The sequence below is a fragment of the Symsagittifera roscoffensis genome, chromosome 6 (genome assembly GCF_963678635.1).
Source record: "Symsagittifera roscoffensis chromosome 6, txSymRosc1.1, whole genome shotgun sequence".
NCBI lineage: Eukaryota > Metazoa > Xenacoelomorpha > Acoela > Convolutidae > Symsagittifera > Symsagittifera roscoffensis.
In genome coordinates this window covers 15,883,260-15,911,008 of record NC_087067.1, presented here as the reverse complement: position 1 = coordinate 15,911,008, position 27,749 = coordinate 15,883,260, and the positions used below count along the sequence as shown (strand labels likewise).

The following is a 27,749-nucleotide window of genomic DNA, read 5'->3' as shown; positions in this document are numbered from 1 at the left end:
CAGAAAGCCACAATTCCAAGGGGGTTTTTTCCCCCACCATCCACTGGCTGCGCCATAACAAGGGTTTGTAAAAAGATGGCTGTTAAATACTCAATTGACTGTATTCTAGTTCGCATAAATAAGAGAGTGAACTAGAGGTCAACACATAACAGCTAGACAGCTTTTAGTTGATTGACAGGCAGGTACCAAACTCACACTTAATTAAAGTATGAGAAATAAGAATAGCAACTAAGATGATTGACAACTAGGATGATTGACAACTGAACATATTGTAGCCCCTGACAGATCAGAACAACTAATTTTTTGCGCCCTAATTGATTACTGGAGACGAGCTTGCTAGTTTAATTTAAAACATTACACATTGTGAACAATGAACGGTTTGATTCAAATTGCTGATGCTGGCAAAGCTTCCAAGTCTATCAACAACGAATTATATTTTGTCAACAAACAAAAACATGGCGTGTTTTTTCATACCAGCAACCTAGCCGGTGTTACTGAAATATTGAAAAAAAATGTAATTATTAGTGAGAGGGTGGCCTCTAAAGCTACTAAACACGGCGCGGAAAACAATATACACTGGCTATTTGCTGTTAAAATTTCAATAACTGCAGGATTGCTTCTTTAATTTAAAGAACACCCCCATTGCTCGGAGAGGGGAGCTGTCAAGCATAAGACAGAATGAGCGAAAATCATGTCAGCCAAATAAAATTCAGCACTCAAAAATTTTAAAGAAATAGGCGTGAAGGTCAAGTCAGTTTGGGTCAGTTTGAAAGGCGCTGGCTATTTTCGGTCTCTCGTTTTTTTTGGCGCGAGGACGGCCCTTGAGCTATCAGCTCTCATGGCAATGAAGATCGAATGAGAAAAAACTCTGAGCCCATCGAGGTTTTTTAAACCATCCGAAACTGACTGGTATGCTTATTTCTGTTTTTCAATGTTGATTTCTGATTGGCTGACAAAAGTTTCGGGCCTGTTATCGTTCGGGCCTGGAACTCGGGCCTGAAATTCGGGCCTATAGTTCCTCTGAATAACCCACCTGCCCTTTCCCCTTGCGTACCTGGATTTGTGGTCTGCTCGCTTTCGGCCTTGGTGACTCGGATCTTGGGCAGACCCCCCGAGACGTCGCCACTCTTTTCAGCCGCTAATCTGTCGGCAACCAGCTCCTCCTCCCGTCTGAACATAACATGAAATTTCAAACTGCACTTAGAAAGTCGAAGATTCTTTCTGAGATTATAATTTCGGCCTTTACCAATTTTTTTATGAAATTTTTATGAAGTCTTTTTATTTTTTGCTTTTGGGGGATTGAATGTTTTTCAATGCTTTTGAAACACGTAATTGTTTTTTTTAAAGAATACATATTTAAAGTAGGGGGAGAGAACGCGAAAAAAATGCTTCCAAAAAAATTATCCAATAAAATTTTTTTCAGCCAGATTTTTTCTTTCAAAATTTCGCTTGCGCTGCATAGTTTTCTTTATTAAAAAACTTATTTCACCAGAGAAAAAAAAGATTCTGCAACAAGGACGTTCTTTTTGATCTGCTTTTATTCTTTCGTTTTCTTGGATCGTTTCGACAAAATTTTAACATGTTTAAAGACTTCTAGAGACCTACAAACACTAAATTGTTCACCTATCCAGTGAACATTTTGGTCTCATAATGAAATTAATTAAGGATAAATTCTTAACGTGATTTGCTTAATTTTGCCACGAAAATATAATGCAATTTAATAAGTTAAAGTGGAATTTAATTCTTGTTGACATCAAAAACTCAATGCAAGCCATATTCTGTCATTTCATTTTCTGTTCGTTCCAATTTTCAAAGAAACAATGGATTGTTTCTACTCGGTGAGGTTTTGAATAGTTATTTCGATTCTTCGATGAACAGTTTTTAGGGATTTTTTTTTCAAAAAAAACAATGCCATGAGTTTAAAATCAAAAGATGGTTGATCTACAATCATTTTTTGTTAGGTTGCGGAGGTTTGAAGTCTGCCAAAATTGCCAATTTGAAAAAAAAATACTCCGCACAAACAGTCCAGTTTTCTATAAACGCGTGGCAACTGCCCCAAATTAAACATGCTCAGATTTTTTTTTCCAATTTATTTCAGCCACTCTCATTGATCCAATTAAAGTTTAAAAACAACAAGACTGCTCGTATCAGGGCGAAGCCCTGAATGTTCCGACTGCCTTTTAAGGTCTGTGGAGTAGTAAGACCAAGAAATGATAAATTTCGCTCCTAGTAACAAATCAATTATGACAAATATGATTCGTTCAACCAATTTGGAACGATTTCTAAAACAGATTAAATCTCCGCTTACGCTTTAATAGCGCGAAATATATCGCGCGTTAATTGTCTTACGAAAAATAATCACAGGTCAGAAGCGTGCCGAGGGGGGGGGGGTGCGACTTCCACTCCTTCCCATTCCCCTCAATTCTAGTTGCCAAAATTTTCGAAAGGGTACAACTTTATGACATCCATTTTCGGTGATAAACCTCAAAATTTTTCTACAGGCGCAACTAGCGGATTTAGGGTAGGGGGCGGGGATCCCCTTCTTTCAGGAATTCGACCCCCTGTCGACCAAATGGTCAACCTTTTGTACTGTTTTTAGATAACCATTTTTGGTGACGGACCCTAAAATTTTTCTAAAGGCTAATTTTGAGGGGGGAGCGCGAGCGAAAAAACGCCATTTGTTGGTCAAAATTTTTCAAAAAGTGTCTTAAAACGCCTTTTTTTGGCCTGTTTGTTGAAAAATTTGTTGAAAAAAAGACGACAAAAATTTCAAAATTTTTCTAAAAACCGCCTCCCTAAAAAATTTTCTGCACACGCCACTGTCACAGAGGAAACTTTTTTTCAAATTTAAGCTCAGGACAACAATACCTTTTGAATGACAAAAAAAAACAGTTCCGTCAAAAATGTCTAGTTAAAAAGTCGAAATTTGTCTGAAGAAACAAAACCCACCCCGAGCACAAATATTCCGTTAATTCCGTTACTTACGTTAGTCGGAACAATAAAAAACAAAATTCAAAATGTATTTAAGATGTCTTAAAAAACAGTCAAACTCGCCCTTAAAAATGTACACAAAAAAGTAAAAAGGAAACTTTTGTCATATAATAACGCAAGAATTGGATCAATTATCTTGCCTCTGCTCAAATAGGAATGATTTGAGACTAACATTTTTCACCGCCTACAGAAATCACAGACATAGGTTGGACTAATTAACCCATTTTACAAAAAAAATCAACCCAGAGCAATATTATTTTTCATACATTACACAAAATTTTGCCAAACCTGTTCTTTAAAATGCCTAATTGGCAGAGAAAAAATTCAACCCGAGGTTATCTACTTAGCTGTTTCTCCATAATTTGAATCGTTAACCAATTTAATACAAATGCCTGCCCATTCAAAACACTTTTGACTGACACTGTTCAATTTTTGTATCACATGAAAAATATTTCAGTTTTCATAGACAATAAAATTTAAACAAGACTGCTCGTTCTCAAAAACTATTCGATATGAATTAAGAGACAGTTGGAACATTCAGGGCTTTGCCCTGATGTACGAGCAGTCTTGTTTTCATTTGAACTCATTACTAAAACTGGCTGCGTAGTTTTCAAAGAAAAAAGGAAAAAAAATTCCAAAATTTCTTGAAAACTTTGAAAGTTGCTTTATTCTAAGGACAAACCGGGTTTGTTTTTACAGAAAATAGGCTGTAGCTGTTTATGCAGGAAAATTTTTGCTTCATTTTTTTCAATTGAACCATCAACAACAGAAATTGCAACGCATTTTTTAGACAACACAGCAAACAAACAAATGGAAAAAGTCAGACTGAACGCAAAAAAAACTGAAAAAAAAACTAATTTAAAAAAAAAGGCATTTTCAAATTGAAGAGCATTTTGTGACAGTTTTTTGACAAAATAAACCCAGCTTGAGAAAATTGGTTTATTAAAAAAAGTTTTTATTCCGCTGGGAAATCTAAAAATTTATTTCCATGTTTCGAACTAGAAATCGATCACATTTTTTCAGGCCATTTCAGATTTCAGAATTGCCTCCAAATCACTTTGAATGGAACGCAAAAGTTTTGCATATTTTATGGGCTCCTTGGGGGCATTTACAAAATTGAATGCACTTCTTTTGTTATTAGAGAATCTAAAGACTGTTCCTGAAAAAAAACACGAAATGAACTAACACGACCTGTATAAGAGTTTGAACTAGGCTCGTTGACTCCTTAAAATCTTCCAAAAAAAATCTATCAAATTTAAAATTTAGTAACAGTTTTCACAAAAATTAGGGATTCATTGCTTCTGCAGGGAAGACTCACATAAGTTGTTCTTTTGATTGAACCCGTAGCTTTGCAGCCATTTATGCAGTGAGGCTTCTTAGCCTTTAACTTTTTGAGTGAAAAAATTTGTGCTTAATAGCTAATACATGGCAGCTTCCTGCAACTTTTTTTGGTGTCAGTTTCGTTAGAGTAGCTTTCGAGGAAAAGAAAAAACTACAAAAATATGGGTCATTCTTTGGGCCGCAGAACTTTTTCAAAGGCAATAGAAAGTGAGGTACTGTACGAAGAGAATAGGGAATATCCAGGCAGACAGTTGAGTAGGATGTCTTTTGGTCGAAACCCGTATATTTGAAATTAGGCAAAAAGGTTTGTGAGAAAAACTGAACTTGTCGAACAAATTTCCAAAGCGTCTCAAAAATCTTAAAAAAGTAGAAAAAAAACAAAGTTCCATACATTTTCATGAAATCTGTTTTCCTCAAACAAAAATTGTTCATTTTCTCAAAACTAATAAAATTCCAGAAATCTGTAGAACTGCCATGAATTCAAATTATCAAAAAACCATTCTAAAACAACCATTCTAAAAATTAGCACAACTCCACAACCATTCTGAAAATTAGCAATTTTTTGATTGAGTGTTCAAAAAAAACTTCACTTGTTTGTGTGGGAAAAGATTTAATACAGAGTCGAGAAAACTGTTGAGAAAAAAACTAGCAGACAGACAGCTGGAAAATAATCAATGAACACAGGGAAACAGAAAAAAAATTGCTTATTTTTGAAAAATTTTCGACTGTCGATTTTCAAAGAACAAAAAAATGACTTTAAGGTTTTCTGAAATGCAAAACCATTTTATGGTTGACACTTTTCCGACACAATTAACCCAATTTGAGAAAACTGGGTCGGAAGGTGAACGTTCAATTCCCCGTTGAAATCTGAAAATTAGAATCCACAGTCAATCAATCACGTATTTTGTGTTTTTTACCTTCTTGCTGCTCGATATTAGAATTTCCATTCCTTTTAACAAAAAAAATGAACTGAACTTAAAAAGAAAGAAACGCCAAACCAAACGCCAAAAATAAACAAAAGTCATCACAACCTATTTAAGAGTCTTCACTACGTTAATTGACAGTTAAAATTTACTTTCATTAATCTTAAGTTCAGATCTTATAAATCCACAGCAACAGCTTCTAACCGTTTTTAATTTAAAAAATTCGGCAGACAATCAAATTTTGAGCAAATTTTCGAAATTCAATTTTCGAAAGTAGAAGTCGATCACGTTTTGCGTAATTTTACAATCTTTAGCTTCGATAGTGGGGAGTTAGCTTTTCTTTTAACAAAGGACAAAGTAAATGGATGGAAAAAGAAATCAAAGTCAAACCTCGGACAATCGAAATTGAGCTTAAATAACATTCAAGATTTTACCCGAAAAAGCACAAAAAAATCAACGCGACTTATATAAGAAGTTTCACCACGTTCATCAAACTCTAAAAAACCTCGTTACATCATAAAGTTATATCATGAAATGCTAAATTGAAGTGGTGAAGGAAATTGAGTTGAAAAAAAAGGAGCAGTTGACTCACGAGTTCAGTGGTATGAGAGAGGCTGCCTCGAATAGTTCGCAGAGGGGGCCGACCATGTGGGTGATGAAGGACTCCTGCAACTGTGCCACTTGGGGGCTGGTTCTGGACATGTACATGCTCACCGGTAGACCTCTAGCCTCCTCCTCGTCACCCTACAAGACAATAAGTTAAAGAACCCTTTTATCTTTTATAGATGGGGGGATTCGTTACTAGGTACCATGGGGGATGCTTAAAGAGATCCAATAATTCAAGGCTCTTTTCCAGTTCCCTCCCTTTCGATTTTTCTTCTATTTAATTTAGGAAGACATATCTAAAATGATTAAGGATGACTAAAAAACGTGTGCAAGGGATCACAAGTGAACAGATTTTTACAGCTTTTCTTTCATATAAATTGCTGTAGGATAAGTTTTTAGACCTTCCCTTGTCTTTAGACGTATTGGATAAATTGACGCGGAAAAAGTGTTCTTCCTGACTTTTTTCCAAGTGGTAACCTGTTGATAGAACTCCTCGCAGATGTGTTCAGTCCACTGTCTGTGGATGTCGAAACCCTTAGTTGGACCCCCTATGTCGGCTAGCTTGATGGCCAGTTGGGAGTAGAATATTCTGTCTGCCTCGTTCGTCCAGTCGAACACTGGACCTCCAGTCTGTGAGATGCTATTGAGCTGAAAAGCCAGGCTTAATTGTCATCCGGGCTTACAAAAAAAACGATTTTTGGACTCATCATACAATTTGACACTCTTTAACAAATGTTTGTCATGCAACTTCATATAATTTTGCCATACTTTTTACAACAAAATTTGTTTTAAATTAGCATGCTCAATTTTTTAAAACATAAAATTTGCAAAAGAATTGATATAAAAGTAAATCAATTTAAAGTTTATGCCAAATTTTTGGTAAAATCTGTGACTTTGAGCGATTTAATTGCTCCGAGAATTTGATCGCAAATTGAATTCTTTGTAATTTTTTATGCCTGTTGACATGTATGGGGAAATTTTTTTGTTTCAATTCAACTTGACTCTAAGACTCATTTTTTCCCGCACTTTAAAACTAAAATGAAATGTTTCTATACATTTTTTCTTTTGTTGTTGACTCTAATGGCAAAACGATTAACTCAAAAAACAAATTCGCCATTTTATGATACTGACCTTCGCCTTCATCTGAGCGAGAAAGTCAAAGTGTTTCTTCAAATCAGTGGCCAGAATTGTCTCCAAGACTAAAAAACGAAGTCTCTTGAATTCCACAGGGTCCAAAACTGAAGTGATGAAGTCATTTTCTTCTTGCATCAACAACTTCCAACTGCTAGCAGCGTGGTGATTCTCCAGCACAGATCTAAAAGTGAACCAAAATGAAAATTGAAGGATCTCTTTGTTAACATCTCATTTTTAATATCTCTTTTTTGCAGAAAAAGGAAAGGAGGAGGTTCTTTTGATTCAAATTGTAACAGTTGTTGTATTTAGCAAACAGAAATGACCTTTAAGGAAGAAATAATGCCTTGTTAGGACGAAATTAATTGCAGGTTTTATTTAGAGAGAGGATAATCCGCAGTTTTAACTCGCTTTGTTGATCTTTCATCAAAATTTTTGATTAAAAAGGAGTGGCTGAACTATAGCACCGAGAACAGGTCAATGGTCATCAAATGGTACAATACATGTCTTTTTTTGTCCGTTAAATTAGGTATATATATATGCACATACTCATTAGTGTTTGAGTATGTGGAAGGTCACTGACCTGTCGTTATAAAGTATGGCCAGTGGGTCCTGCGTGTCCACGAGGAAGGCATTCGTCCTCCCCGGGTGGTCATAGTCGTGCATGGCAGCCGCCAATAGAAGTGACATGTGTTCCATTCCCGGCATTCTCTCCGCTAGAAGAAAACAAACATTTCCAAGCCAAACATTTCCAATTAAACAACGGGAATAATCATGAAATCAATGGTCTCTGTTTTTTCTCCCCCGCATCGGTGAATTTTTTCGAGAAAAATGTATTTAAGAGTGAAGGTGAAGTAGGGGGGGGGGGGGGGGGGGGGGTATGTGCAACGAATGAACTATCGAACGCTTGTAAAATATAACAATTTTCAAGTAATTTCGGTAACTCTATTACCCCTGAACTAATTATATTCCGTTAATGAGATTTTTTGATAGTTTTTTTTATAAATGTACCTATGGCGCCTAAAGAGCACTCGATGCCTCCGTTGATGCGGAGGTAGTCTGAGTCGTTGGAGGTGTTGTCGTCCATTAAGTCGCTGGAGGAGCCGGGGAGTCCGGAGACATGGTCGTGTCTGGATCCGGAACATGGCACTTGGTTCATAGTTAGGTAATAGACGCCCTGAATCACGTCTGCAGCATGTGTCCGTGTGTGATCTAGAAATAACCAAAAGTGAAGTTACGAATCTTTCTTCTGATATCAGCTTTGGACGAGGCAATTTTTTCCGGTTTAAAATTATAAACTAGTAAGCAAGACTGCTCATATCAGGGCGAAGCCCTGAATGTTCCGACTGCCTTTTAAGGTTTATGGAGCAGTAATAACATTTGAAAAATTCAATGTAATAAAACAAAATGAAATTTTTTTTCTTGATTTTCAAATTTTTTATGAAAATCATCCCCGAATACTAAAAGACAAAAGGATAGATTTCGCTCCTCTTACAAATCAATTAAGCTTCTTTCAACCAATTTGGAACAATTCCTAAGATGGATTAACTCTCCGCTTACGCGTTAAAAGCGCGAAATATATCGCGCGTTAATTGTCCCAAATTAGCCAAAATGGCAACCTTTAAACCCACATAACTTTACGAAAAATATTCACAGGTTAAATATCTTTTCAAATTTAAGCTCAGGACAACAACTTTTTTTGAATGATATAAAAAAATTCCGTCAAAAATGGCTAGTTAAAAAGTCGAAATTTGTCTGAAGAAAAAAAAACCCACCCCGAGCACAAATATTCCGTTACTTTCGTATCGAAAGTCGGAACAATAATCACAATAGGGAGTGATCAAGAAGTCAGTACGGATCACATGCTGATCAAGGAGTCAGCAATACAGCAATATCTTCACTTTTTCGCTAATTTTTTTTTTAAATTGAGAATACAAACACCACCGACCTTTGCATGATGTCAACTTAAGATTCAATCCGTTATTACATTGTCAAAGAGCTTCGGCCTTTGAGCCAGGCCTAAGGTTCTCGAGATAGAAAGATTTTCAAATAATTTTCTAACTGTGAAGTTAATAGGAAATAAGAAAGTTTCCTAATTGTAAATTTTGAACAAAAAATACGCACATGTGTTTTTGCTCCAATATCCATCCTCAAGTTGTGAGAAAAATCTGACAAATTTTTTCAGGTCTATTTTGTAGTAGTCGAAAAGAGAGCAGTCGTCAAATATTTTGAATGCAGTGGCTGTCAGAATTCTGTTCGGAATTTGTCGCTCCAGTCGGAAGATTGGGTAGTTCCATAAGTTCAGACTGGCAATTAGGGGACCCTCCATAACCTCTTTGGCGAGACCGACCCCACGCAAAAGGTCAAACTGAAAAAGAGTCAACATGATTATAGCAAGCATTGAAAGGGCATATCGCCGTGACTTACCCTAGGCAGATGCGGATGCTTACTTCATTAAAGTTTTTTATTATTTGATATGTAGTATGCGTTAATCTCCTGCAATTTAATTATCTTGAATTATTTTTTAGGGCATGAAAAAACTTGATTATCAGGTGTTCATACGGGTCATGTTTCCGATACATTATTCCTCTCATTAGTTATAAAGTGTTGACCTGAATGCATAAAATTATCGTTTCATCATACGAATTGGTCAGTTTTCTTTACAGAGCAGTGCTTCTGTGCCCTGGTTTAAGTACTACATGCAATTAAATTGGTGATTTTGTGCAAGGAATTGATATCTTAACCTTCAAGTAAAGTGCATTGATTATGGTGGGTTTCGAACCATCGACTTATCGATTGGTAGGCGGATGCTTAGCCACTTCACCGCTAGTCTCTGAAAATCTCAAGGAGTTCTCAACTTACAATGTCGTCTCCAGACTTCCAGGAACTGTTCGAGATATCCGGAATAGTCGTTAGCTGCTTCTTTCCGCCTTTTTTACCCTGCTGCTTGTTCTGATCCGCTTTCAGTTGCATCTGCTGGCTCTGATTGGCTGCCGAGTTAACAGATGTGCTATTCGCCCCAAATGATGAGTAGAAGTTGTCGTTGGCGCCGTCGGGACCAAAATCCGAGTATGTGTTGTCATTGCAGGATGAAATTGCAGTGCTGTTTAAATCTCTCATTCGCTGTTTGATGACGTCATCTTGGTTTTGGGCGCTGTTGTTGCTGACGCTGTTGTTGCGGTTTAAAGAGCATCTTCTATAATCAGGCCCCAAATTTTACAATTAAATTTTTCCGACGAGTTTCTTTTTCAAGCATATACTGATAGTATGCACTTTAGTGAGTGAAATTCTTATGAAAAACGAGAAGTTGGTCATTTTGCTTGACACAAAACTAGAAAAAAAAATTTTATTTTTTTTTGGTATTTTTCAAAAAAAGTGCTCTGTTTCTCGTCTCGCATATGTTTTTTACAATTCAAACTAATTTTTATCAATTTTATCACTGCAGCAGTTTTTGACAATTTTTTGGCTGAAAAATCATTTTTCCCAAAGATGTTTCTACAGAAAAACATAACCAACAGACAGTTGGAAAAGAGTCAATGAGCTCAAGGAAACAGTTGATTTCTTTTTTGAAAAAACGCAGCTTAAGAATTTCAAAAAAATAGATGGCGTTAAAGCGCTTTGAATTTCTTTAACAAACTATGATACACTCTTTCCTGATAAAATTATCCCAATTTGAGAAAAGTGGATCAACAGATAAAAATTTCAATTCGCTGGGAAATTCGATAATTTATTTCCTTTTTGAAATTAGAAATCAATCACGTTTTTCGTGACCTTTACGCTTTCGCGGTTCGATAGTGAAGTTTGCCTTCCTTTTATCACAGGAAATAAACTGAATTGAAAAAAAATCAAAAATCATACCGCGAAATAGTAAAAGTGAGCCTGAACAATTTGTAAGACTTCCACTGAAAAAAAAAGTCATCACGATTTATATAAGAGTCTGAACGGTAAATTCCCAAATGGCATAATTCCCAAATGGCACTTTTCCCATGAAACTAAAAATGAAACTTTTCTCAAATGGCATAAATTTCAAGTTTTCATTGTAATTCAAACGTTTTCTATCAGTTTCTAATTCTAACAATTTGTCAGGAGCGAAAAAATGCGAACAAGATTGGAATTAATTGCTTCCAAAGAAATGTTAAGCGACAAATTTGTCGGAAAAATTGAACACATGAAGGTACAATTTTTTCAAGGTAAAATGTAATGAAACATTCGAATTGACAACTTGACAATTTTTCCCACATTGTCACAAAAAAGTTGCTCTGGCTTTTTTTTAATGCAACAATTTGAGAAAAGTGGATCAACAGATAAAAATTTCAATTCGCTGGGAAATTCGATAATTTATTTCCTTTTTGAAATTAGAAATCAATCACGTTTTTCGTGACCTTTACGCTTTCGCGGTTCGATAGTGAAGTTTGCCTTCCTTTTATCACAGGAAATAAACTGAATTGAAAAAAAATCAAAAATCATACCGCGAAATAGTAAAAGTGAGCCTGAACAATTTGTAAGACTTCCACTGAAAAAAAAAGTCATCACGACTTATATAAGAGTCTGAACGGTAAATTCCCAAATGGAACTTTTCCCATGAAACTAAAAATGAAACTTTTCTCAAATGGCATAAATTTCAAGTTTTCATTGTAATTCAAACGTTTTCTATCAGTTTCTAATTCTAACAATTTGTCAGGAACGAAAAAATGCGAACAAGATTGGAATTAATTGCTTCCAAAGAAACGTTAAGCGACAAATTTGTCGGAAAAATTGAAAACATGAAGGTACAATTTTTTCAAGGTAAAATGTAATGAAACATTTGAATTGACAACTTGACAATTTTTCCCACATTGTCACAAAAAAGTTGCTCTGGCTTTTTTTTAATGCAACTGTTGCAAAAAACTTATGCCATTTGGGAAATTTTTCCTTTTTATGCCATATGGGAATCATGCCATTTGTGACGTAATCATTTGAACTACTCCATCGACTCTTAAAAAAACGGTAGTTCAAAAACAGAATTGGGGCCTTGCCTATGATGTTGTTGATGTTGTTTACTTCTGTTGTTCTTGTTGTTCTCCTGAATAATATTGTTAGAATCTGAGTTGATGTTGCTGTTGCTGAGAGTGTCACAGTTGCACAGGGGGAGGTCTGCCAGGGGGCCATCTGCCGTGTCGCCAGTCACTTCAAAACTCACTATAAAATAAAAACGCACATTCATTCACCACAAATCAATTGAAAAACGTCAACCGTTAGATCCATAATCCAACGACAAATTATGAAACAGACCAAGTGAAAAATCACTCCGCAACGAAAAATACATTCATTCCTTACAAACTATTTCCTGAAAATCAACCGATGGATCGGTGAATGAAACGAACGATAAACTGTGAAACAGACCAAGTGAAAAATCTACCCCCTCCCCCCCCCCCCCCCCCCCGCCCCGCAGAGCAGAAACGCATTCATTCACCACAAATCAATGCTAGAAGTTCCACGGTTGGATCCATAATCGAACAAAAATTATGAAACAGACCAATTTGTTTTTGATGAAGTTGAAAGATCTTTATTTCCACTAGGCCTTCGCTCGGTTGAGAGAGTATCGTATGATCATTAGCACATCCAAAAAACAATGTTAGTTACACTAAATTAATAATCTACGTAAAAACAATACTCAAATTAAACGGAGGAGTGCTCAACGCTGAATACTTAACAAATCTTTTTTAAGTTATCGTTGAGAATACTTATTCTCTGAAACAGTCGCTTCACTGTTGAATTATGTTATTCACAACCTAATATTAAATCAAGGTTGAGAAACGCCCAATCTACATTGCATTTTTTTCATGCCAACTTATTTTTGCACTTAAGTATAAAAAACATTTTCCGAGCAGTTTATCTAATTTGAAAATATTTTCATTTAAGACTCCTACCCCGATGCGAGAGAACCAAAAACAGGCATCTTTTCAAAACCTTTTCAGATATTACGAGGCCAAAATATTACGTGCATTTTGTGAATTGTAAGCGGATTCCGCAACAAGCCAAAATCAGATCCGTAGCGGAATCCGCAAGATTGTTACTTTTTTAAATCTTCTTTGCTGATTTAGATTCCAAAAAACAAATAGCTAAAATACTGTACTTCTCAAAATTGCTCCAAAAACATGCGAATTTGCAGAACTTGTAAGAGTATTTGCGGAATCCGAAACATTATGTGGAATGCACATGCAATTAAAAAAACATGTGTATAGTAAAATTGGGCTGCTGCTTAGTCCACTATTGTAAGCAGAATCCGCAAATTACAAGCGAAAATCGCATTTTGTTTGCGGATTTCAGTAACATACATAGTAGCGTTTTAATCTTTTCTTTTGATCTTTTCTTACCAGGTGGTCACAAACGAGATGACTCTGAATTTCTGATTATGTTTTACCAACAACTGTTCAATATCAGTTCCTGCCAGCTTACTTGCTTCAATTCCTGTCATTTCTCAACTCCCGCTAACTCAAAAACTCGACTTTAATTTCTGCCAACTCAAATTTCGATCTCAGCTCCTGCCAACTAACTTACCCCCAAACGTTTGATCAAATTGAAGTAATCATAATCTTCAGTCCTTTTCAACTGAATTTAATTTAAACGACATCGTTTCAAATTAGCCTCCTATCTTTAAAAATTCAAATTAGAAGAGATAGTAGACCAGAGCAAGGCAGAACAGTTTGAATCAATTTGATAATCTTTAAAAATGCAACATAGTCTAAGCTCTCCCCCAAAAACCTTTCACTTGGGGTGAAGTCTATCACCGCCAAAAACGTTTCATCAGTAAACTACTTGAGGTCATACTCCTTTCATCTCAAATACTGATGATTTGGTATCACAAAAAAACATTTGAATTCACTCTCATCTCATCTCAAATACTGAGGATTGGAAATCATTTTCAACCTACTAATCCTTAGAATTGATCTTACTTGGTGACGGGTTGTGCCTTGTGTTTCCAAACTTTTCTAACCTACTAATCTCACGATTTTATTCAATAATTGTGTTTTCAAATGATCCCACAAACTGCTTCCTGGTAAATTTATCTCGAATACTTATGGGATTTTCCACCGATTTAGTTTATCAATATTTTAAGATATGCTCATGTACTCCACAGGCAATGGTTAAGCCCTTGCTTTAAAATTAGCTTTTGCAAAGTGGTCGTTTCAGCTCTAGCGGTTACTTGATCACATGCAAGAAAGGGTTTAGGTCTTTATTAAACACAATTGCGGAATCCACGTACATTTTCGGAGCGGAATCTGCTTACATTTGCGGATTCTGTTTTCAAAATTTGCGGATTCCGCTTACAATTGCAGAGTGAAATCCACTTGCATTTGGGTGACAGAACAAGTTAGCCGACAAAGTTTACGTTACAGTTGTTTGCACGCTGAATTCACGAATTTGTGCAATGAAATTTAATTCGTTTTTGGAAAATGCTTGAAGAATTGTCTCTGGATTCCACCTACCTACAGACACCAAATTGTGCGCCTATCCAGTGCACAGTTTGGCCTCGTGATGATCAACTTCTTTTATAAAACCAGCACAATTAGATAAAATTTATAACAATACTTATTTCGAAACAAAATCAGTCACGGTTTTTTCATTCACTTCGCATTTCAATTTTTTCAATTGTAGGAGCACCGTTTCCATTCCTTCTATCGCGGAAACGAAAATTCAAACCGTAAAAAATCAGTTTTGGCATGATCATACTTTAGGACTTTTTTCTGATAAATTTTTACTGAAAATCATCACAAATATTAAGTTTTATAACAAAGTTCTTCAACACTCGATGAAGCTTGCAATTTATTCATAAGAAGAAAAATATTTTGTTGTACAATCACTGAATTCAGTTAGAGAAGGGGAAATCTGAACTTCCCTGATGTTGAAAATCTGAAGGAATCGTTCTGTTCTTTGGCCACTCGTCTCTTAGACCGGCCTGCAATTTATATCATTGAATGGATGCATTGAAAAATTAATACAAACTATTCTGAGTACAAGAGTTTTAAAAACAAAGTTTGAGGATGTCAAAAATTAAATTCAAAACAAATAATTATTTTTTCAAAAACTGAGGAAACACAAAAGTAAAATGTTTAATTTGGGCAACACTGGATAAAAAAGCTGAATTTCAATTGTATAAGGTACTGTTTTACTTCGCATCTCAAAATGCATAATTCATATTTTTTGGATACCTTTCTACTATTCAACCCGGTAGAAAGTTAGGATCAAGTTAACACCCCCCCCCCCCCCCCCCCCCCCCCCAGATCCCCAGATAGACCAACTTAAGATCTTCCACCCCAGCGTTTAATTCGCATTAAGTTTGCTAAGCGCTGCATCTAAACTGTTCAGTTTTTTTGGCTGCAATTTTCTAACTTAAAACCAATTAAGCTTTGGGGGGATGTTAACTTGGCCTGCAAGTTTGAGCCGGAATGGTTCTAAGCACATGCTACGTGTTAATGGAGAGCTGACAAAAAATGCAATTTGCAAACCCCATAGATTGTAAGGAATGTTTGCAGGTTTAATGAAAATTCAGGCGGGGAACTGGGGGGGGGGGGGGGGGGGGGTGGGTTATTAAATTGATTTTTTGAGCGCTCCGAGAACCCAGAATACTATAAAGACTACACTATTTTGACAGCATTTTTTGCACCGCAGACAAACTTTTGAAATAACTTGACAAAAGAGGCATTTGAAAGGCTGTAATATGAAACAAAAAGCCAGAAAAAAATGGAATTCTTAAAATAGTACCAAAAGGGGAACTTTTCGGGAGTCAGGGGGTCAATTCCCTCTGGGAGGGGGCGTCCCCCCTAAATCCGCTCAATGTGTCGAAGTGATCATAGATACAAAAAAAGCGAGCTTTTTACTTGGATTCCTAGCGGTAACCAATAATTTTCAACAGTATTTAGAAAAAATTTGCTAAAAACCATGTCCTGACAAAAACCAAAACAGACGCAATATTCTGGCACCTTTTTTGGACGTCGGAACAATGCGCCAATATTTTTTGTAGCTTATATTTGCTGCATGATGCGCAAATTTCGTGCAAAATTTTCGAGTATCTCCAGCGCTCCAAATTTGCAACTGGAAACTTAAACGTAGATTTGATTTCCTAAAACTTCTCAAGCTTTTTGATTTTGACATTCCATCTTCAATTATTGCTAAAAGTAATTAAGTGATTTGATGGGACCATTTACTAAACAAGTGAGCAAATAATGTTTTCGAGCAGTACTATAACACCCAATATCTCTGTTTGAACCACATACACTATTGATCTATTTTAATTTTGAAAACCGTGTCAGCCTTACGTCAATATTTTTTAAAAATCCTAATTTCCCCCCGCTCTTAAAATCTTAAATTTTTCAAAACTTAGAACTTTTAGAGGCACTTAGCACAGTGGTAAGGCCTTCACTTTCAAATTGTCAGATCGTGTATTCGATCCCATGCCATGGCAATGATAGTGTGTGAGGACAAGCTCTCACTTGACCTCCAGCTTCAGGTCTACCACAACCTGACCAAATTTGGCTGCAATAAAGGTACCACGTAAAAGTTCTAGACGCAAAAAAACGGCCTTGAGTCGCAGAAAAACAGCTTCGCTCAGCAAATTAACACTGTCTGGAATGTGGGGAGATAATACAAATGGACTATCCTCGACAGGACTGTTAGGGCCTACTGATAGCTCCTCTGCGATTCGCAGGAACTACAATTATTATTATTATTATTTGTAAAAAAAACTACAATATCTTAATTTTATCTTACCATTATGAGGCAGTATGCTGCTCTTGGACAATGAGCCTTTCCTATTCGAGTGGTCCCCACCCGGGGTGTTGGAGAACCTGCTCTTGCGGGGGGCGGAGGGGGTCTCGCTGCTCTCCCCCACCAGCGTGGGCATCCCGGTGGCGGAGGTGGTGGTGGTCCATAGAGTGGCCGACAGTCTCCGAGCGCTCAGTGCAGTCCCACTTCGCAGTCTCTGAAATTTAGTTAATGTTTTTTCATCCCAATTTGTAAACTTTTTGCTTATGCAGCTAAACTTGGTCTTCAAATGAAGTTTAGTGGTTGTTAAACGCGAATGATATGGCACTTTACTTTTGCTTTCAATTTAGCAATTTTCATAAAACTGATCGAAAATTTATCGTACAGTTTGGGCAATTTATTCAACCCAATAATTCTTTAAACTCCGCAATTTCCAGCGCAGCCAATAAATATCTCCAAAAAAGCAGTTTCAAAATCTTTCAAAAACGTCATTCAGAGGCAAAAATGTACTTTAAATGAAAAAAAAACCTTATTTTTAAACAAAACGATAAGAAAAAGATTATTAAATTGAAGCTCAACAATTTTCGGTAACATTTTTTAAAATATCGAGCCTTGTTTTGATAAAAATTGACGCAAATTGAGAAAAATGTGTCAACAGGTGACATTTTTGTTTTGCTAGGAATACAAAAACGTTTAAATCCACTTGTCCATATTATAGGTTGCATAATATTTGAGCGAGCAAATTTGCAATTTCGTGGTTGGAGAACACATTTTGCCTTCTGATGAGCAATTGAATTTCATTTTGTGTCTATACTCAAAAAGTGCTTATATAAGTAAGCGCATTGATATAAGTATTGAAAAAATTAATGCTCTTCTGTGTTTATTTAAGCATTTATAAGACTCCGAAAAAAAAAAACAAAAAAAACAACACAATTTATAACATAGCCAACAGAGAGTTGGAAATGAGTAAGTTGACTCACATAAACCAAAACAAAACTGCTCTTTAAATAAACTTCAATTTTAGAAATATGGCTTTGAAATTATGGCTTCAAAATTATGGCCTTGAATTTTTTCGGATTTCAAAAACAAATTATGATTGACACTTTTTCGATAAAATTAACCCAATCTGAGAAACCTGGATTAATATGTGGATTTAATGCTCCGTTAACAAACTTGAAAAATGAAATCCTCTTCGATACTAGAAGTCGGTCTAAAAACATCATCCTGGTCTATTTAGATATTTTTACTGCGTGTTTTGACACTTTTAAACGAAAACAAAAAAGCACGAAAAAAAAACAAAACAGCTTCAGAAGTTTAAAAGCAATTCATTTTTAATGTTAGTGGATTTGAAAAAAGTTTTGAATTGACTCGAAGTGATCACAGGCAAAACAATAAAAATTTATATTATATTACAAAACCCTCAATCAATCAAGGCTAACTCAATTCAATATCAGTATTAGTTTTTTTGGGATCAACTGTAAATCCCCCCCCCCCCTCTAAGTGACCTACCGTAGAATGTCTTGCCCAAGCATGCAAAAATTTTGAAAATTAATTCCGCGTAAAATGTTCATTTCAAACAAGCACTGAAAAATATCCAGATAATTTTTTATGCCGAATAACTATTTCATCACGTTGAAAACGTAAAATTTGAACCATAATTGGGTATATATTGATTTTTTTTTGACAACTTACATCAAAATTATTTAATTATTTTAACCTCGATATCAATTTCTGAAAAACCGAAATTTTATCACCCCCACCCCTATATCGATTTGATGGGGGTTAAGAAATTTTAGGCCACCTTATCGATTGATTTTTTTTTGTTTTTTGACAAATTACATTCAATTTATTTTGCACTCGGAGTTAATTTCTGAAAACCCAAAAGTTTATCACCCCTAAATCAATTTTTTTTTGGGGGGGGGGTTGAAAAACCAAAAGTTTATCACCCCTGAACCTACTAAGACAAACCATCAGCCATTATGAACAGAATGTGTTTTAGATCCCAGAGAGTGTCCTGTTTTTTCTCTGGGTAAAAAAACTCGTTACACAATGATCCGAAACAGAAGCTTATTTTTATCTAAAAACCAGTAAAAACAAAAATCTCGGCAATATCAGAGTCATTTTTATGTTACATTTATCCACTTCTTCTGAATGGGTCTAGATGCAAACCTTGATATTCTGGATGGGTCTAGGTACTCACTCATGTTGTCGATTAAATCTTGAGACAAAAACTGCTGTTTGAAAATTAGGAAGCTAAAAATTTAGAAAATTCCAAAAAAAAATAAAAACAACTGACCTGGAGTGGTTGAGTGAAATAATTTGATTTGGAATTCATAAGATACGTATTTTTGGACACTCAAAGATATGTATAATCGCATTCAAGTTTTAGTTCAAACTTTGAGTTCAAATACGTTATATTGTGCTGTTTTAAATTATTTTTTTATCGCTGATAATTTTTTTTATCAAGTAGCTGTCTCAACGAGCACAAAGAGATAGAGATATTACACTACGGGAGCTGGGAGGCAGTTAAAACTAATTGGGGACTTATTGGACTATGACACAGATAAAAAAGTTCTGAAATAGTGAAAAATTCCAATTTAGAAAGGGATATGGTTCTCGATAACTTCCTTTCTCCGCTTAGATAAATTGGCACACTCGCCATATTTGCATAGCAAACATCCTTTCCTTCAATGATTTCACTCACCTTCATTTTTGTTGTAGGAAATGAATTCGTTTTGATAAGACCGAGCGAGATAAATTTGTCGTTATTGAATCGTCATCAAACTAGTTATACTGCTAATTAAAACTATTCTGAAAATGTCTGTTGCAATTCATGACCAAAAAACTGGGAACAATTGGTAAAAACTGAAGATATATGTGATTGAGCGATGGGCGGCCTTGGCCTTTTTCTCGATAGTATGGTAGGATACTGCTTTTTGGTAGCTGGGATTAGGATATCAAAATAAAATTGATCGAGCTCTTTTTGATTTCCTTCTAGGGTTTCAAAAAAAGAAATAGCCGAACAGAAAAAAAACAATAAAAAAAGCTATCATGTCCATATACGGCAAAACATTTTTTTAGAACCTTTTTGTTAATTTACAACCACAAAATGGTGCCGATCCAGTGCTTATAATCGTTAGAAACCCAGCTATGGACTATTTTCAAAATGCATTTTGAAATGTTGTCTAAAAATGTAGATTCTTGAATCAAAAATTTTGGAAAAATAATGTTCAATCACACTGATTTTCAGCCTTAAGAATTCTGGTCAACAGAGGTTGCGAGCAAAAAAAAACGTCGGTAAAAATTACCACCGAGATTAGCGTTAATCTTATTTGACTTCAGCTTCGCTCAACAACAATCAAAAATGAAGCCCTGAAATTTTACCATTTAGGTACCAATTTATCAGAGCCACCAAATTTCTGCTTTTGAAAGGCCTTCAAATTAGTACAATTTCTGAGATGAAAAAAAAAACCATTTAACCAAATCGATAGGTATTTCACGGTTTGGCGGTCTCAAGGTCCAAATGAATTTGTTGCTTAGCCAATTTGATCACATTTTATGTCTTTATGGCGTCACTATAAATTTTTTGTAGAGCAACCAACTCATTTTGATTATTTTTATATCAGTAACATGAAAAAAAATACTACAATCAGTAACATGCAGTGCAGAGGGTGGCAGCGCCCCCGTTCAGTTTTGGCCTATTTCTTCAATAAATACTTATTTTGTGACAGCCATATTCGGCCGATGAACCCTAAAAATTTTTTACTGACGCCTAAGATAGGAATAAGAGGGCACGCCAAAAAAACGCAACTTTTTTGTCGAACGATCCAAAAAAGCCATAGAAAGTTGCGAAACAGTTTTTAAAATCAAAATAGGGTCTACAATTTCTTGAAAATCGGAAAATTAATTTGATCGACGTAGAATAAATTTGACAAAGTTTCCAAAAATTAACTGCAAAATCTCCCCCACCACTATCACTATCCACCCACCGCTCCTCTAAAAAAATTCCTGGGTACGCCAATGACTACAACGAAACTTGAACTACAAAAATTATAATGGACGAAAATAATTAAATACAAAAAAATTCGATTTTCAAAGACTTCGTAAGCATTACAAGCGTGAACTTAAATTAACGAACAAAACCATACCATTGAAGAACACAAAAAATGCGATTTGAAAAAGACCGGCGTAAAATACAGTGAAAATCAAATTGGAAGTAAAATTGTGGGTGAAATTCACGGGGGCAAAAAAGATGGATAATGAAATCTTTGACCAGTTTCCCTCCACTGTTTGTAAGACCAGGTAATGTGAACAAAGAAAAATTTACGATCTCAGGTTTCACTGATTGCAAGATTTCTAGAGAGAAATCGGAATACAATTTTTTATATCACGCTTCTATTGATTCATGATTTCTTTCATGACGTCATAGGCAATAGAGATCTCAATTTTTGTTCCATTAAGTTCAGTTTTATCAGGAAGGTTTTACACCCCTATTAGCAATCTCGCCTTACCCTATTCTGATCGAAATTAGCTTAAGCTTTTTTTAAAAGCAGCAAAAGCTATTTTAAATTTTGCAATTTGCGATTAATTAGTAGCAAATTGCAAAAAAATTAAATAGCTTTTACTATGCTTTTAAAAATTATATGGAAAAACAAAAATAGGTTTTGAAAAGATTTAGGTTAATAAACAAAATGCGAGGTCGCTAATAGGGACCTAAAGGCCGGCAGAGAGAAATGGTTTAAATGCGGGAACAACAAAACGTCTTTTTTAAATTAAAATGTTGACATAAAAAAACTATTGGTGAACGGAATTGTACTCTCCATTGTCCGTATTCTCCCAAACATCAGAAAAACTCATTAATTTCAAAGCTATGATTGCTAAAAATTGGTTGAAGGCTGACGATTGGATTTTCAAGATTAACTAGAAAGGATATCAGGAAGTTGAAGACGCGTAACAAAAGAGTAGGCGGTCTCTGTACACGTAGTCCAGACTATTCCGACCGCAATTTGGCCCTGCAAAAAATAACAGGAAACTACAGCAAAGTTATCAAAAACAAAATCGTTTTTTGCTGCTTTCTTCAAAGTGAACTAGCGCGTAACGCACCTCCGGTGCTTCTAATTTTTGACAACTCATAAAAAACCGCGTATATTGGACATAAGATTTGCATCCTTTGAGTGTACACTGACAGCACCGAATCGAAAAGTTGGTATTTTCAAACTTTAACTTTTTATATTTAATTTGTGAGGAACCGTAAGAATTCGTGAGGAAACGTAAAAATTTTTTTAATCTAAGTTCTAAGAAAAATTTTCAACTTATTTAAAAAAAATATCACAACTCAGAAACTAAAAGCAATTGATCAGTCGCATCGTGGCGAAAAACTTGGTGTTCTGGAGAGTAATCCCACAATACCCAATTACAGCGATGGAAATTTCAAATTTTGAGAAAATTTAGATTCAAGTTTTCTAAATTTCTTTTTTGAAAAAACCATAAAAAACGTCATTTCTCAACAACTACGAGAAACTTGAGAAGTAATACTTGAAGATAAGTTTTGCAATCCCTGAGAGTACTATAAGAGCCCCCAACTACAGGGTTATCAGGGTTAGAAATTTTGAATTTGAAAAATATTTTTAAATTAATTTTTCTGAAAGTTTTTAAAAAACGTCATGCTTCGAAAATTACAAAGATTTGAGCAATCACTTTTTGAGTCAAAACTTGCAACCCCTGGGAGTCCCTTTACAGATGAGAATTTCAAATTTTGTAAAAGTTTTTTTGTATCTGATTTCTATGATAGTTGAAAAAAATGAAATGACTTAACAAACGTCACATCTTGGAAACTGAGTGAATTTGAGCGGTCGCATTTGGACGTAAATTTTGCAACCTAGAAGTTCGGAGAGTACCCTCATCGAATTCAGCTACAAGTATTGGAAGTTCAAATCTTTTGAATTGCTTAAAATATAAGTTTTCTGAAAAGTTGAAAACGAAATCATTAAAAACGTCATATATCAAAAACTACAAAAATTTGAGCATTCAAATTCAGAGGAAAAATTTGCAACCACTGGTTGCATCCCGAAAGAACTTCAGTATAGAGATGGAATTTTTAAATTTTGTGAAACTTTTTATATTTAAGTTCTTTGAACACTAAAAAAATGACCTAACAAATGTCGCATCTCGGAAACTTAGAGCATTCGAGCAGTCGCATTTGGACGCAAAAACTGCAACTTAGAGCTGCTGAGAGTACCCCCGCAAAACCCAGCTACAAATTTTGGAACTTCAAATCCTTGAAAATCTTGAAAACTACAACAATTTGAGCAGTTATAATTGGAGCCAAGAATTGCAATCCTCGGGAGTACTTTGACAGCACCCCACTGCAGGGTTGGAAATTTCAAATTTTGTGATTTTTTTAAATTTGAGTTTTCTGAAAACTTTCTGCAAAAACCACAAAAATTGTCGTATTTTGTTAACTAAAAAGATTTGGGCATTCATAATTGACAGCCCTGACAGCATTCCATTTTTAATTTGCTGATTTTAAACCGAAAAAAAACTTAACAATTGCAATATACGAGATAGCTTAAATGTGCAAAAATTCTTTCGTTAAGCACGAAAAAATAAAACGTTGAAAAAGATTACACATGGCGAGATAGTGAAGCCCGCATTTAAACAAATAATACATTGAAAGATCTAAACAGATGATCTCCGAGAGCTGACTTATTGTGACTATCTAAGGAACTCAGTTGGTTGATAGGATAAGTTTGAGCTTAATTCTTTAATTCAAGGTCCTTGAACATATTCTCTTGTTTGTTTTTTGCTACGTCTCAGTTCCAATTTGATAAACACTAAACCTCAAAGACCTTGGTAAAAAAATAAAAATCAAACTATGCTAAAAGTGTATATTAAAAAACTTCCAAAGTTACTGTCTGGGCAGTACCACAATCTCCACTTCTTCTTTTTTTTCTATTTTCTATTCTGCTTGGGCATCCTTCGGCCTTCTTGCTTCCTGCAAGGAGGGTTTTCCTAGCCTTTTTTTCTTGAGTTCAATGACCTAGCGACTTGGGCCCTGAGGTTTTTGGTTTTGAACACTTATTCTATATTTGACAAGCTTATTTTCTCCCCCTGGCTTTGATTCTTTTGAGGTGACACAGATTTGGCTGTTTTGAACACATTCATTCGTGAAATCGGATTCTCCTGCATGTAGTTTTTAATCGTGTTTAAATATCGATTCTCTGATTGGAGTTTTACTCGAGCTCTGTTTATGTTCCTCTAGTTTAAGTTCCTTTAAGTTCGAGCTCTGTCCAAGCTCAGTTTAAGCTCTGTTTTTGTTTTTGCCACAGCTTTATCGCTTTTACAACGCACTGCACCCCAGTTGTTTTGATTTTGATCGCCGACTCCGTTACCAAAAAAAAACACTCCTTGGTTTGTCGACGCTCATTAGTTTTTCTGATTCTCGTCTCACCTCATTCATTATTTTTTTTCGGTGAAGAGGTCACTTTTGAGGTCATCTTTTTCGGTCAAAGATTAAAAAATTTATTCTCTTTTTGTCAACTACATGAGTTCATTCTTGATTTCTTGGTTGGTTAGCTACTTCAGGTCTATAATTTCACGTCTTGGTTAGCTCTAGCTCCTTCAGGTCTAAAAAATTCAACGGGCATGTCCGCGAGACCGAAGAAAATCGTTAGAAAACTATGTTTCTCCGTAGCGTTGGCGCCAATTTGCGTTCGTTAACTAAATCTGCAGCATGTTTGAATTGACTCTACAAATACTTCAAATCCAACCATGTGAGATATAACATATTTTTCTTCGTTTTTTGACATTTTGATTCATTCCGTCTAAGAATTTATCTATATCAAGCAACTTAAATCTGTTTTTGAACTGTTTTCTGTTGATGGGTTTTGCTAGTTTTGCTAAGATTTTCCCTTTTTTTTCAAACATGTCACAGTAGAAATTTTAGGATCAAGCAGATTACATGATTTTTTGATTGAAATTGCCGGGAAATTAGTTGTATGAGTTCATCGAAAAAAGATTTTCCAACCTTCTCACTGCCCGCACAAAAGCACATCAAACTTTTGCAACTCCTTTGAAGCAGTTCTCTGTGTTGTGGAGACTCCCAGTTTTTTTTTGAAGCACTTATCTAAAATGCATCTTTTGCGTTTTTGTTTTGTTTGAAGAGTCCAGGAGATTAGAAACTTGTTCTTGCTTACGATTTGAGCTGTTTGGTTGCTCAATTGAAAAAAATTGCTAATTAATCTTCATCAATGCTTTCAGCGGTTTCATTTTGTTTGATGTTGGGTCTTCATACTATGTCTTTTTTATCGCTATCTTTCTCTCGCTCGTTTCGAGTGTCTTGTTTCTACTTCACTCCGTGGTTGTACTCACTTTCGTATCTGATTCACTGTTACAGTACCAATTTCAATCAAAAGAATCTAGATATTTTATACTCTTCTTTTGATTTTTCTGATACTGCTTTCACTTCTCTCACTTGTTGTAATCTGTACATTTTTGCAAAGATAGTTGGATTGTTACAATTCGTAAAGTCTTTTCCCAAAGCCACAGACGCGTTTGTTTTTTATTATTCTTAAAGTAATTCATTGTTTTTGCCCTCTTGCGTAATTTTTCCGGAGATAAAATTTCAAATTTTAAAAGGTCTCGTAAACTCACTTTTCATTTTTTTTGGATGGAATAAAAACTTAAATGAAAAATTTCCTCCAATGTACTTGTCTCCGATCTAATTGTCTGCGATGTTTATTTTAGCAGCATATAATTTATTGTTCTTGTGCTCTATTAAACAGTCTGTACTTCTCACTCTTTCAAAAAAAAAATTTTCCATGGGAGATATTTCTCGAAAATCCAATTTGTTTTCTTCAAATTTTTTTTAAACCTTTTTCCATTCTGTTCCCAACATCAGGAGTAACTGCGACACTTTTTTTTGGAACTCGAAGTATAAAATATTATAATCCATTGTTCGTCCCATAGCCTTTCGATCTTCATTTTCCTGTAGAATTTTTTCCAGGGTATTTTTTTCTGGCTGCTAATGCAACTGCATCTTGCCCGGTACTTGTCTGGTATATTTGGTGTTTCCTCCAAAATTTGTTTAGAGTCTTAAGTATGCATTTCGGATTAGCATTTTCTTTCACCGTCAACCGAATCAAAAACTGTTCCAGACACGTTTTGAGCTGTCACGGTGGGTCTGATTTCGCTGTCGATCAGAATTTTGGTTTTCCCATGTCCGTCCGGTCGTTTAGCATAAGAAATCCTGTTAGTTCCGCCAAGTGACACGCGAAGGATACTCAAAGTTGATTTTTATAAGATTAGATTGAGTTCAAGCCTTTAATTCAAATTCTCCGAACACCTTTTCTATTGATTGGTAGTTGCTAAGTCTAAGTTGCGTTTTGATAAAAATTCAGTCTCAATGACCTTTGTGCAAAAATATAAATAAAGTAATAATTAATATTTGCAAAAAAAATTTAGATCTCCAGCACCACTTAATGCCACACTAGAGCACCACACTTGACCAGTACTTATAATCGTGAAAAAAATTGAAATGAAGAGTAAATTCTATGCACTCAGTAGGTTTGAATAGCTAAAAGTTCGAATAACTCGACAATTAGAAATGTTCTTGATTTTTCAAAAGTTCGAATATCGAACGAATTAGTCCAAACTTTGTACCACTTTTAGTTGTTTCAACGAATTTTTGATTCCTCTACCTAAAATCTTGGGACAAAACTTCGATATTTGGTAAAGATAAAAGGATCTACTTAACAATCTTTCTGCCCCCCCCCCCTCTTTCAAGAAATGGGGGATTGTTAAATAGGTTACTTGCAGCGAGTTTTTGACCAATCAGAATGCAGCAAACTTTGAACTTACTTACAACGCTCTAGTGCGAATTTACAGTTTTAATTTACAGGGGTTGAGATTCTTTAGCAAATACATTAGGGGGGAGATTGTTAAGTAAATCCGATAAAAATCTTTACTTTTATCAAATTCATTTTATAAATCTTAATTTTATGCATGGCATAGCTTGCTTTTTATAGATTAAAATCAGTATGATGCGGCTGCTCTCATCAAAGTAACACCTGAAGTCCCGGTCTTTTCATGTTTCTATAATTAAAAAAGAATAATCTTCAAGAAACAGTGATTTGAATAGCATAGCTGCTTTCAATAATTTCGTCTGTAATGGTTCTAGTTTTAAATTCGTTTTTTGCTCAATAATTGAAATTAGTTAGTGGCTTTTTTAAAACTCTGCGCCCTGCATTTGATTATTCGCCGACTCTTATCTGCGAAACGAAGTGCAGGAAAAAGAGGCCAAAAAGCGCTTCTGAACATAGAATTTCAATATGAAGCAAGCAGAAGTTAATTTCGAAGTTAAGTTTTTTTTTAAGTTGCGTTTTTCGCGGTTTTTGGTCTCTAATTTAAAATTACCCCCACTTCCAGGTTTATCTATTAGAGTTTTAAAGTTTTTCGAATTTTAGAGTTTTTCATTACCACCACAGCAAAAGTTGGTACTAAATTAGCATTGAATTAGCGCTGAAATAACACAGCGGTCTTGTAGCGACAAATTTGTGATGATTTATTGCTGATAATTTACCTATCAAAGTAAGCAAATTGCTCCAAACCTACTGGGGTTTTATCACACAACCTTGGGTTGAGTGGGCAATTCTGTTACCTCTGCGTCATCTAGCCTTATAAAAATAGATATTTTAGGGGGTATTGTGGGGTGCTGGAAATTAGCAGTCAATGTCCGCATCCAATTTCAAGCGTTAATGATCGATTAAACTACGATTTTAGTACCAGTCTTAATAAAATTGAGAAAAAAATTGATTTTGATCAATTAATAATCGATTATAAACTCTCTTTTTAAGATCAAATTCTAATAAATAATAGAAAAATTTTAATCGATAATAATCGATTTTTATTTCATCCGTTTTTTGATACAATTATAATCGATTATTTTCATCCCAATCTCTAATTCATATGTTTTGCGCAAATTATTCTCTTTTATTGATCATAATTGATTATAGC

General features: G+C 35.1%; 2 protein-coding genes across 10 annotated transcripts in view; both read right to left on the bottom strand.

The window, feature by feature from the left end:
• Positions 1 to 1,727, bottom strand: part of LOC134847913 (bifunctional arginine demethylase and lysyl-hydroxylase JMJD6-B-like) — a 500,322-nt gene extending 498,595 nt beyond the window's left edge. The window contains exon 1 of the mRNA XM_063865193.1: positions 1,716 to 1,727. The gene's annotated coding sequence lies outside the window, so the exon portion shown is untranslated. The remainder of the gene's footprint in view (positions 1 to 1,715) is intronic.
• LOC134847911 (cGMP-inhibited 3',5'-cyclic phosphodiesterase 3A-like) overlaps positions 1 to 27,749 on the bottom strand; it is a 109,226-nt gene that overhangs the window by 15,615 nt on the left and 65,862 nt on the right. For all 9 annotated transcript variants that reach the window (XM_063865189.1, XM_063865187.1, XM_063865188.1 and 6 more), the window contains 10 exons: positions 16,743 to 16,953; positions 12,008 to 12,170; positions 9,855 to 10,188; positions 9,117 to 9,360; positions 8,004 to 8,204; positions 7,576 to 7,708; positions 6,993 to 7,176; positions 6,339 to 6,509; positions 5,848 to 5,999; positions 1,055 to 1,170 (listed from right to left, as the gene is read on the bottom strand). In XM_063865189.1, coding sequence (XP_063721259.1) covers positions 1,055 to 1,170; positions 5,848 to 5,999; positions 6,339 to 6,509; positions 6,993 to 7,176; positions 7,576 to 7,708; positions 8,004 to 8,204; positions 9,117 to 9,360; positions 9,855 to 10,188; positions 12,008 to 12,170; positions 16,743 to 16,953 — 1,909 coding nt within the window. The remainder of the gene's footprint in view (positions 1 to 1,054; positions 1,171 to 5,847; positions 6,000 to 6,338; positions 6,510 to 6,992; positions 7,177 to 7,575; positions 7,709 to 8,003; positions 8,205 to 9,116; positions 9,361 to 9,854; positions 10,189 to 12,007; positions 12,171 to 16,742; positions 16,954 to 27,749) is intronic.